The sequence below is a fragment of the Cryptomeria japonica genome, chromosome 3 (assembly GCF_030272615.1).
Source record: "Cryptomeria japonica chromosome 3, Sugi_1.0, whole genome shotgun sequence".
Lineage (NCBI taxonomy): Eukaryota > Viridiplantae > Streptophyta > Pinopsida > Cupressales > Cupressaceae > Cryptomeria > Cryptomeria japonica.
Genome location: NC_081407.1, coordinates 759,636,866 through 759,649,874, shown reverse-complemented (window position 1 = coordinate 759,649,874; position 13,009 = coordinate 759,636,866). Strand labels below are relative to the sequence as shown.

The 13,009-nt window shown below is 32.5% G+C and overlaps 1 protein-coding gene across 1 annotated transcript; it reads left to right on the top strand.

The window, feature by feature from the left end:
* Positions 1–2,234: 2,234 nt before the first annotated feature.
* Positions 2,235–4,305, top strand: LOC131874357 (probable pectate lyase 18). The gene is made up of 5 exons (XM_059217694.1): positions 2,235–2,401; positions 2,833–3,463; positions 3,664–3,767; positions 3,878–4,016; positions 4,099–4,305. Exons 1-5 carry the CDS (start codon positions 2,235–2,237, stop codon positions 4,303–4,305), a joined length of 1,248 nt encoding a protein of 415 aa, XP_059073677.1.
* Positions 4,306–13,009: the final 8,704 nt, after the last annotated feature.

Sequence of the window (13,009 nt, the reverse complement as noted above, 5' to 3'; positions counted from 1 at the left end):
TGTTATATTAGCATGTGTGTGCACGCGCACACACGCACACACACAAACATAGAGACAGAGAGAGAGAGAGAGAGAGAGAGAGAGAGAGAGAGAGAGAGAGAGAGAGAGAGAGAGAGAGAGAGAGAGAGAGAGAGAGAGAGAGTATATCATGCTACATAGATTCCATCACTCCTACTTGTTTAAGATTTCTCGACATCTTTGCGTTGGGCCAGGTATTCTTCATGCTAAGAAGAGTTTCAGGGGAGTGTAAAGATTTGTGGTTGGGTAGATATGTTCTTCGATGATGCTCTCACCCAATGTGTGCTTGTTGGAGATAGTGTCTCGTGAGTTCCTGTTAGGGTTACCTTAATTTTTGTACTCTTCGTAATTGACCTTTTGAAGCTATGTAAAGGAAATTGTTTCCTTATGATAGGGCTTGTCAATGGCTTTTGTACTTAAACATCATGTTTCCATTCTAATATATTTGAACGTGTTATTTTAAATGTTTTAGAATAATGCTTATTTTATGCTATATCATTATTTTAATAATATGGAGGTCCTTATAGTTTGAAATTATTATTGTCTCAAAACATTAAAAAATATCAAAATTGACACATTACTAAATCATGTGAATGGACATTGATATATTCAAAGCAATTTCACTTGTGTTTGGGTTTGCTTCATGTAAGATAAACAAATTTACCAAATATTTAATATATTTTCCATGTCAGTACATATAAGAGGCATTTTTATAATTTATTATTTTTGTATTTATAATTTAATAACAAGTCATCTAGTGTAAAAATGTTGTAATAATAAGAGGTGGTAGAAAATTTCGATAGAATTTATGATATAAGGACTCATGTTCAACTTTAATATTATTTTATGTGGCATGGAAAGTGAGATGTCTACTTCTAAAAATGGTTTACAAATCCAATCACATAGAACTATTTGGACTTTTGTTGATGCTATTTAAATGATTTTTATTTGATAAAAAAATAAATCTCACATAATTAATTACTCCATCTAATAGTAAAAAACTATAAGTATTAAAAAGCCTTCTATTATTCACAGCTCCTTTTTATAAGTAAGATCTACACAATTAGAAGTTCTAGAAATGAATGATCTTATTAGATCAAAATAAATAACAATTAGTTCACCATTCATACTTCTTACAAAAGCCTTCTCACTATTAAGCTGTGTGTGTCATACAATTCAATAGAATTAAAAGCTGAATTAATGCACAAAAATGTTCCAATAGTATCATATGTCTTTATTATTTTTAAAAGTTGAATATTTGGTTTGATTAAATATATATTTCAGGTTGAGCTAGCCATCCAAACTAAAAACATATAATGATTCAACATATTATTTAAAAGTTCATATTATTAAATTGATATGATGTAGAATTAGAAATAATCAATCTTTATAAACTTATAACCTTAAATTAATATATAAATATGTCTATTATACCTAAGTATCCTCGTGACGTCACACATAGCAAATAAAACTCCAATTATTTTCACTTCGACCTATCTTTCTCTAACGTAATCATCCATTCATTATGTTTTATTGCGTTAACATAAAGAAGTTTATCCTACAAATATACATTTACAATCTATTAAGTTTCGATATGTTAGATTCTTTGGAATTCTAATTTTTTCCACGATAAAAAAAATGAAGAGCGCGGGAACCATGTGAGCGCGGGAACAACATGCGAGAATTTTATACCAAACTTGGTCGCCCATCGCCGTGCAAATTACGGAAGAGGAAAGTCATTTATAACCAAAGACAAACATACTTGTGGGCCATATCACCTTTGCCAATGTTTCTCATGTTTTAATGTGAAACCCAAAGAAGTGTTACTACCGAATAACTCAATGGAGTCACCATGGAAAGCAGACACGGATAAAATGCGGCGTCCACCACATCCATGAAAGTTTCTATATCTATGTTTTTCAAATAGATTTGGAGAAAACTCTCAATTCAGAAAAACGTCGGAGTAAACATTCTAAGAAACGTTGGAGGAATGCTCTATCACATCATTACTCACTATTGTTTATGAGTCAAGCGCTATAGTCATGTGCATTACCACCGTAATAATCGCACTGAGATAACGTGCACACAACAATTTTTCAAACGTCGGGGTCAAGATTCCCCCTTCTCTACAGATTTTGCACATGATGATTTTGTATATAAGATAGCCCAAAGCCATAGCATGTAATACAACCATTGCAGGTTTTCTCCTATCCAAAATGGCGAGCAGACAAGCCTTACAGCCATTGTTTCTTCTTCTTGCTGTCTTTTTCATCAAGTTAGTAATGGTGGAATCAATAAGAACCCCCTTCAATATGACTAAGGCTGAGAATAGTGATAAATATCATGTTGAGAAGCCGGAGCTTGTAGTTCAAATGGTAGAAAGGTAACCATTTCGCCTTTCAGATGATTTAGAAATTTTAGAGAATTTATTTATGGTAGTATAGAAATGAAATCCAATATCTTATTGAATTTAGTACATTAGTATGAAATCTTAAATGACAAGGTTTATTATAAATGTTCTATTTATTCTTATGCTGTTCCTCGACGTTTTCTTCACTGTAATTTCTATAATACTATTCTCGTAACTGTAGTTGGTATGCAGCAGTTATAGAACAAATTTCTATCACCCATATCATCATGCCATTGGATAATTAACAATTGTCGTCGTTGAGACAGATTCAATGAAAGAAAATTCACTACAGAAAAGATATTTAAGTCAGTTCAATTAAGAGAATTTCGAAGTCCTAGCATTTTTTTATAGCTAGCATATATTACAGACAGTTGAGATTATTTACTTCAAGAACTATTGTGCAGGAGTTTAAATAATTCGAAAAGAAAGCTGAGCTCGTGCGAAACGGGGAACCCCATCGATGACTGTTGGCGTTGTGATCCTAACTGGGTTAACAACCGAAAGAGACTGGCTGATTGTGCCATCGGATTTGGCAAAAACGCCATTGGAGGTAAGAATGGCAGATTTTATATAGTTACAGATCCAAATGACGATGACCCGGTCAATCCTCGACCTGGCACTCTGCGGCACGCTGTTATTCAAACCGAACCTCTCTGGATTATTTTCCAAAAAGATATGGTTATTCAGCTCAAGGAGGAGCTTATCATGAACAGTTATAAGACTATTGATGGTAGAGGTGCCAATGTTCATATAGCAAATGGAGCTTGCATTACAATTCAGTATGTGACCAATATTATCATTCATGGAGTTCATATCCACGACTGTAAACCTGCGGGAAACACAAATGTTAGGAGCTCCCCGACACATTATGGGTTTAGAACCAAGAGTGATGGAGATGGGATTTCCATCTTTGGATCAAGCGCAATTTGGGTTGACCACTGTTCATTGTCAAGTTGCGCAGATGGATTGATCGACGCCATCATGGGTTCCACTGCTATAACCATTTCAAACAGCTTTTTCACTCACCATGACAAGGTGCTCAAAACTGCTTTTTTGGTCTTCCATAAATATACTTTTCTTTGAAATTAGGTTTCACAATTGTATTTTTTATCCGAGGATTTTAGGGTAGGGTATTAAAAGCCTATTACTTGACTTGAACGAAAAAAATGTGAGTATTTATTAAATTGTCGATAGAACGCTATTTCTCAAGTCCAATATTTATTGGCTTTTTCCAGGTGATGCTCCTAGGACACAGCGACGCCTACACCGAGGACGTCAAAATGCAAGTAACAGTTGCTTTCAACCACTTTGGAGAAGGGCTTGTTCAACGTATGCCCAGGTGTGAATAGAATTTTGTAACAAACTGTATTCCTTGCACAAAGACCACGAATATACAGCTTGCTGAAGTTTATTTGCTCAAGTCTTTAAGATATTAACGTTATGATGCAGATGTCGACATGGATACTTTCATGTGGTGAACAATGATTACACCCACTGGGAAATGTATGCAATCGGGGGAAGTGCAAACCCCACCATTAACAGCCAAGGCAACAGATTCCTTGCTCCTGATTATCGATTCCACAAGGAGGTAAAAGACCTGTACAACTCATGTCTCTTATATCTTTGGTATTCAACGGTTGTAGTATAGTTATAGTATGGGTAATGTGCAGGTTACAAAGCACCAAGATTCAACAGAAGGCAACTGGAGATCAGTGGGAGATCTTATGTTAAATGGGGCATTCTTCACAGCATCAGGGGCTAAAGAATCCTCAAGCTATGCCAAAGCTTCGAGTATGGCGGCAAGACCTTCCTCTATTGTGGGCTCTATCACTGCAAGTTCGGGTGTTCTCACCTGCAGAAAAGGTTCCAGCTGTTAGACCAAATGCGTGCATTATAGACAAATTCTTAGGAATCCCTCAATTCTGTTACTTTGCAAGCATGAGCACACGGAATGAGGCTTCTTAGTTATTTTAGTTTTGGTTGCCGAGACTCTCTTGTCATCTTTCACTAAAGACGAATATATGGAAAATATCGAATAATATTTTTCTCAAATTTGAAGTGTAGTGGTAGAACGTCAAGCCAGTGTTTGTTTATATTATCTCGATTGTCACTTAAAAACATTTCTTAGGTAAATCTCACAAGAACTGCAACATAGAGATAGGAAATAGTTGAATTTATGTTCATACCAGTAATTCAAAAAACTAATTTATGCAAATGTTTCTTGAAACTATGAACACACCCGGTGTAATTGTATACGACGCAACTAAATATATTCACTTGCATGGGGAATTATTAACCTTTTAAGTTAATTATGTGATTGTAGATTAATTTTATATTATACATGTCTAATTTGTAACTCTAGACCTTATCTATCACAATATATACTTTTTCTCTTTGATTTGCTAGATTCTATACTCCTCATTGATTATTAAGGACTTGGTATATTTATAACTACATCATAAAGATAGTGAAATAATCAATGGTCATGTTCTCCTACTCCCTTAATTAGAATAGTTTTTTGATTGTGATAAAGATACTTAGATGTTGATTTTGATACAATATTTTTATTCTATTTAAAGTTCCAAATGAAAATGTTCATAAGTTCATTCTATATACGAATAAGTCAATGATTGCTTAATGGTCAATTAATGTCTTTAAATTTGAAGCCCTGCTAGATAATTCCATGTTTTACAAACTCAACTCCCAATGACTACGAGGAAAGAGGAGAATTTTAAAATTTGAAACAAATTTATTTTTCCTTAAAATTCAAGCCAAGCAAGATCAATCCTCAATGCTACAAAAATGGTCCGTTGTAAAAAGATATATAATACAATGATCATGGGTAAATGTATGCAAATATAGGACAAAAACTAATGGGAATGCATGAATATAAATATAGGTAGGATATAGATAAGGATGGATATATATTGATGTATGGAAATAGGAGTGGGAGAACATAGATTGAAATTAGGGAAGGTGCCAAACTTATTAAAAATGGTTTTTGCATGCCAAAAATATTTTTTCTTTCTAGTGACTGAAAAATGAGTTTCTAATGCAAAATTTAAAATGGCTCCTGTAAAAGTTTTTAGATTTTAACATTTGATTTCTAATTTTGTCCTCCAAGCTTTGATGTTTTTGAAAAAAAAGTCAATTGTGACTTTATCCAACCTTTTGGATGCTTTGGAAATGTTGAAAATTCTGCCAAAATTACCTAAATGCTACAATCACGCAAACCTCCCAAGAATATAACTATGCAAAGTAGATTATAGGGATGCTTATTCTTTTGTTAAGTTGTACTTATTATTAGGGCTATGCAAGGATGTAGGAGAAGAGAATACTTGGTTTTTTAATATTATAGCTATCAGTTAGTCTCAAATCTATAAAAGCCAGATATTAAAATTAACTGTACTAGACAACAAGTTCCAGTACCATGTTAGATTCTTTGGGAAGTGACAATCGGGCTAGAATCTCGTGTCTGACCTAGATCATGTGCAACTACAGTTAATAGATAATCGAATATCAAATAGTAGAGCCAAAATCTGAAATGAAAGAACAATATAGACAATGCAAGAGAACTTGAGAATACTCTTCATACGCTCACCAAGCTACCAATAGGTGCATTAACTCCTACTACCCATAAAATATGGGAAGTTTTACCTACTTGATAAATGTCAAAATATGTAGCATAACCTCCTTAAGTGAAGATAGAAAAGAAGTTATAATTAGTGGCATAAAAGCCAAAAGAGGGTGAGAAAATTAATTACCCTATAACCTACTAAAGGTAAGAACAAACTCGTGGTTATGGAAGGAGGCACAACAAGCCAAAAGGGAGTGTGTGACTCAATTACTCATGTGTTAGAAAGTGGTACATGTAGATTATGTATTTTTCCATGTTTATTCACATTAACCACTCCTAATAAACCAAAGAAAGATTAAATAATATTTGTAGGAAAAAGAATAACGCCTAACAACTACTATGTGGTAAAAGGCAAGGTTTCATTAGCATATAAATTGAAGCAATACTTATATGGTGTCCAATGATCTCCAAAATTATGGTTTCAAAAGTTTAATTCATATGCTATGTATTATAATCTAGTGTATTTCCTAATTATGTTGGTTGCCTATATAGTTGGTCAGATATTGGACTTTGGTTTTGGTGGGGTTGGTTTTATGTACTAGATGGTAGTCATCGGGGTGCCGATAATTGTTTCTTTTTTCCCCTATTTTTTGTGTTATGTTGTTTATAGACTTTACTTTCTACTGTATTGGGCGTTGGGCCCCTTAGCAACTATTTAATTATTAAAAATTAAACTTTATGATGGTAATCAATCTCTTTTTATCAATTTATGCATAGATCATTTGTTGATATTTGGTAACAATGAATGGATGATTAGAGATATGGTATATAAAATTTCAATACATTTCAACATAAACAATTAGGGGTTCCTATATGCATCCTAGGCATTGAAAAGAGAGAGAAATAAGAAATGTTTGATTGGGATAGACTAAGTATGTTGAATTTGTGTTGTAATATTTTAGTATGCAGAATTATATGCTAGTAAATGTTTCTATTTTCTTGGGTACTAAGTTATTAGTTAAGTAATATATACGTCTTCACCGTTAAATGTAGAGTATATATTGCATGTTCCTTACACTAGTCTACTTCATATTCTAATTTATGTTATATTTTACATAAAGCTAGACATTGGTGATGTAATGGGAGCCTTGGGATTATTATATGGCTAATATTGGCATAGAGCATTGAACAACAATTAAGAGAGACTTAAGGTGAATGCAGAACACTATAAATTATTATATCTTCTACTATGGTGATTACTCACAAGGGATTGTTGACTTAGATTTGACAGGAGATGTAGATCATAAAATATCTACTAGTGGCTATTTCTTTAGCCTATTTAGTGTTTCTATTACTTGAATGAGCAAGTGATGGGTTGTAGTCATTTATCCATTGTAGAGGTATAGTACATGACAATTAGTAATGCCTGTAAGGAGGTGAGTTGGTTTTAGAGTTTTTGTTGAATTGTTGGCCTTATTCAAGCAATAGTTTAAACTCAATGTGAGAGTCAAGGTGTCATTAGCTTGGCCAAAACCCAATTTTTTGTGTATAAATGAAGCATATAGATGCACAATACCATTTTTCTCATCACATGGTGGAGGATAGTGGATGATGATTGAAAATGATGACTCTTTGGTGATTGTTTTAGATGATTTGATGAAGCATGTAAGCACAAATAACATTAGATGGTGTAATAAATATAATGGCCTCATAGTCCTTAATACTTAGATGCTAATATTCCCTTTATGCTTTTGCAAGGTATTTGAAATAAGTGGGAGAATTCTAGAAAACCATTGTCTCAACCATATTTTGTTCATATCTAATTATTTAATAGTTAAATTTTACATGTATTTTTGTTATCACTGTTAGTGTGTGGTATGTTTCTACTATCATATTCGTGTTAGACTTGTACCAACCACTTAGAATTGGACAAGATCTAACCTTATAGTTCTATATCAAAGGTAAAATCAGCTAAATTATGCAAGTTGCTTGGAAAAGAGGGGTATATTAACTTGAATGGCCTTCCTAAAGGTCCTTAATTTTGAACTTTTACCAAATAAGTGAGTACCAGCAATCGAAATTTGACTACTTCAGCATCGTGATTATTTCATTATGCATGCTTGCCTTCCATCCCCAACTAATAAATATACGCAGATTGGAGGACGTGCATGAATTTACTCATGAGATTTCATGGTCTACATTACCGTCACGCACGGAGTGCATTGGACTATTATTTTTATTCCTTTAATTCTTCTAAGCATACTTTCATCAAGATTTTATTTGCTTTTGGAAACGAGGTTGTACTAGCCTTCCAGCGTACAAATAATGTAATGGCCCCATGCAAATTCGTGTGGCTGCAAAAACTTTTCTTTTTATTTAAAAACTACATTTAGATTTGTGATACGAAAATAATTTTAGTTGATGAGGGATGGAGGAGACCACCAACTATAAGGAAATGTGGATCCCATGTCCCACGACGAAGTCAAAAGCTACATGTGCTATATGGAGTTCGTTCTAATCTTTTATCATCGAACAACATAGCAAAAACAACCATGCAGAACAGATTGTTGTAAAATCCATGTGCCTTTTTTTCAACACACAAGAAATTTGTTATTTGTGAAAAAGCATGGAGATACTCTTCAAGTGTGCACACATAACATCGAGAGTCGGCCTTAATTAAAGTTTGACGTAGATGGTCAATGTCTCATACCCATCTTGACTATGACCAGTTGAATTGTTGCAAAGCATGTTGTGAGGTCGGTATTAAGCTTCTTTGTATTTACCAAATTTAAAGAATATAAACTAGAGTTGGATTTAGTATAGTTGGCGCGTTATATTTTATGGAGGTTGCAGAGGAGCTGGTGATGCTTGGTAGAATATCAGGCCAGTGGTAGTAATGGGACTTCTTTTTCTATGTGAGACGCATGATATCCTTGTAGTTCTTGGGCTGCCTTAGAGATCTGGACGTGGCAACAGGTTCTTGTTGAATTGGCCTTCAAAATGTAACAGGCTATTCAGTTATTTATGGACTGGGTATGGGAATGGAACCTCTGTGCTATCAGGGTCAGTCGGTTTGAGATCTATGTAAAGATTTCATTAGAAGTAAAACAACAGGCATGAAGGATGAAAACTGGGTTGTCTTAGATAGTTAATATAGTAATCTTATTTGGCTATGTCTGGGAAATTTATTGCTCCTCAATGTTGTACATGAATCCTCTACAACCCCTTTTTATAAAGTTAGGAAAGTTGTACCACACCATATCGTTGGTGAACAAGCATCTTCTATGTAAGTAGTATTATTTGAGGGTGGTTGATATGGATTAAGTTGTTGAGCACTTTAATTCATTTAACACTATTGTAAACAAAAGATGGAGGAAGAAGTTATAGGAATGGTCTTATGACATTCTTTTCTACACATATGGAGCAATCTATTGATGAACATTTGAAGCACTACTTTAAATTTTGTGCTTGATGAGGTAATGTCTTCTCTTCTCCCAAATGGTCTTTCATAGAAAGAATAGTACAAGTGGCATAGCTTTCTTTATTGGTGATAGCCTTATATCATGGTTGAGCTAAAATAAGGATTTTGTATCTTAGTCTATGGTAGAAGCAAAATATATTGCAATAGTTTCTTGTTGCATTTAGGTTTTATAGATAAAAAAAGACATTGTAGCAGATGGAGATTGAATTTGAAGAACCCATGCCAATCCTTTGTTACAATACAAGTACTATAAACATTTCAAATGATTGGGTAACACATTCACGGAAAAACCCATATCTCAATTAAGTATCACTATCTAAGAGAGAAGGTTGCAAGGAAACAAGTGAAGATAGAATATGTTGAAACAAAGGAGAGATCATTACAAAACCTTTTCGAAAGGAGACAATTTAATATCTTGGGTAGAATTTGGTAGTGGTATCGCCCCCCTCTTAAATGAAGAGGAAGTTAGTATATGTTGAGGAGGAGTGTTGACTCCTCACTGCAAGTAGTCTTGGTGGTATTGTGAAAAAAATTACAAAAGGTATTAGTAGATTAATTTTTCCTTGAAGACCAAGAATCAAAGTGGATATTTGTCATTGATGTCAAAGTGGGAGAAAGGAAGCCAAAATTCTACACCATTTGGGGAAGAAAGGATTGAGAGAGAGAGAGAGAGAGAGAGAGAGAGAGAGAGAGAGAGAGAGAGAGAGAGAGAATGAAAGTCCAATTACAAGAGCACAAAGCCAAACTTGAGAAGAATGAAAGTCCAATTACAATGGAAGCAAATTTTCTACACAAGGGGAGCCCCTAATTTCCATTACAAGGAGTATTTTATTAGTAGCATTTTTCATGTTTGGAACCAATGACAAAGGAGGAGATTGTTGAAATTTATATTTTCATTAATTTCAAAGGAGGTAGTTAAGGTTTTTGTATAAATTATCATTATGTTACCCTCAATATCCAGTTTTCAAAAATTACAATAATTTTAATTAATATTATGTCATATCAAATAATTATTGATCTAGATAAATAGAGTCAAGTTATGTTAAATACATCATTCAATATAGTATGTCACTAGTATCATCTTAATCAATTTTTTATTGTTGAAGGATTTGGAAGTATTTGTGATGTGTATATGAAGTTCATTCCTCAAAAACTATATCCACTAGCACATTATTTTATACCACATTCTACCATAGTTATATTTTGAGGCTTGTATGTTGGAAGATAAATATGGCTACACACAAAGACAAGTCTATTCAAGTTGCAAAGGTGGAATTCAATAACATGAAAAGTTAGGGTCAACATTATGCTCATAGAGATCACTTCACAATATATTATGAATTTTTTTATGAATGGGTCAAATTATTGCACTATGAACCAACTATAGGAAGCATGTGAAAGTGTACTAGGACCAACTAATTATTTTTCGTAAAGAATAGCATCATCCAACTCTTGAAGTAGCATGTTGGATCTTGGTTTAAGCCTTTTATATGTTTGGTCTAAAGTATGCATGTGTCAAATGTGTGAATGTTGTAAATAAGTTATAAGATGAGTTGTGATTATATATAATGTAGGGATGTATAAGTGTAATTGGATTCATTTAAAGAGTAATTCTTGCTAGTAGAACTAATAACCATCGCAAAAGTTGTGTAAGTTGTCAACTAAATTTTAGGTTAAGTGGGCAAAATCAATTGAAGGTCTCATGCACTTTGAGAGGGTTGTCAAAAGTTGATTAGATCAAGGTGACCCTAAAGCTTCATCCTTGAAGATCTGCATATCATATCTTTCATGTACTATTATTGTATTTAAGGTTGGCGCCTCATGATTATAGTTGGTGTTCACTTCTTAGACTCAAGCATTGGTGTCTCCTATGGGTTGATGCATACAAAATATTATAAGTTTATTATTTAGTTTATGAGGCTAGATTTGCATATTAGATCCAAGAAGCTTTTCTCACCATGGTTTTCCCCTTAAGTTTCTACATAAATCTAGTATTATTTTGTGTTGATGTCCTCTTATCTTATCTTATCAGTTTCTATGATGTTTGGAGAAGTTATCAAGGGTAATTAATTTGGAATTGGTGTCTACTGATTACCATTCTCTTAGTGTCTATGTGTGATTAACGCACATAATATATGCATTCTATTAAGAACAACAACCACTATTTCTTTTATTTTCATTGAAAAGAACTATCTAGATTTCCTTGGAAATGACCTTCTATTTATGTCACTTTGTGCAATCTTCCTTTATTCATAATGTATCTTTGTTCAAGACAAAAATCAAATCCGTGTAGCAGTAACAAGTTATCCTATATTGTCTAACAATGTAAAAGTTTATTGGTTATTTTGGATAGTTTAAAAATTTGGATTTATAAGTTTTGAATTTCATAAATACTTTTCCTTTGTAATAATTCTTTGAAGTAATTTAGAATGATATTTTTGTAATAAAATTTAGCTATTAATGAATTGTAATTGAATACATTAACTCTCACTTTAATTATAATCATTAGCATATTATTACTCATGGATTTGTTTAGGTCAACCCAAGAGTATAGCCAGTAATCCTTAGCTTGACTAAATCCATCCATTGATTATTACCATTTATTTATAATTAGATTAGTAGTAGATCAATAAAATAGATATTTATTTATATATTAATAAATGCATAGAGTAGCATATATCAATATAAGAATGCAAGTAGTTATTAAGAGAATTTAAGTAAGAGGTGTAGAGATGTTATTAAAGCTTAAAATTTATTAAGTTATAGCTTTAAACGTATAGAAATAAATTCATTAGTCAACAATATTAAACTTGAATATATTCTTTCTGTATATCTTAAGATGAATAAGTTATTATTTGAATGCCTCTACAATACTTTGTTTAGATTAAAAATAGAAAGACTTTTTAAAATCACAAGACTAATATATAAAATAGGATAATAAGGATAGTAATGAAAGAAATGGACTCTTGGGTCAAGGGTAAGATGTAAGCCCTTATCCCTTACCATATAGAAATAATAAATTTTGTTTTTTATTTTGTGATTGTTGAATATTGAACTCTGACTTAGTGAAAACTCTAATGATAATATCATAGTTTGTTTTTTTAAATGTAAAGGATAAGGATGGAATTTCATATTAATCTCATGTTGACATGTTCATATAGTTTCTTGACTAGATGATAGTTCCTTATCATTAAATGGTTAACCATCTCTAAAGTTTATGACTATATATATAAATATTAAATGGATTTGATCTTATATTTTGATTGTTTGATCATGATAACACTTTTTAATCAAAGGAGTGATTAGATGAATATGATATTGAATATTATAATCAAATCTAAGGTAGAAAGTTTATTCTAAGATGGAAAATATATTCTATTGTCAAAATATTTGAACCAATTAGATTTAATGAATGAAACTAAGTTATTTATGATAATCATTTATTATCAATTTATAACATTTTAATGATATAATGTTAGTGAATTTATGCATCATATAATAACTCATGAATTAGTTTTTAAGT

Excerpts from the sequence above, each read along its gene's own strand:
- LOC131874357 (XM_059217694.1), top strand. The coding sequence starts at position 2,235 with ATGGCGAGCAGACAAGCCTTACAGCCATTGTTTCTTCTTCTTGCTGTC. Across the intron at positions 3,464-3,663 it reads TTTTCACTCACCATGACAAG|GTGATGCTCCTAGGACACAG; the intron begins GTGCTCAAAACT and ends GGCTTTTTCCAG. Across the intron at positions 3,768-3,877 it reads CTTGTTCAACGTATGCCCAG|ATGTCGACATGGATACTTTC; the intron begins GTGTGAATAGAA and ends GTTATGATGCAG.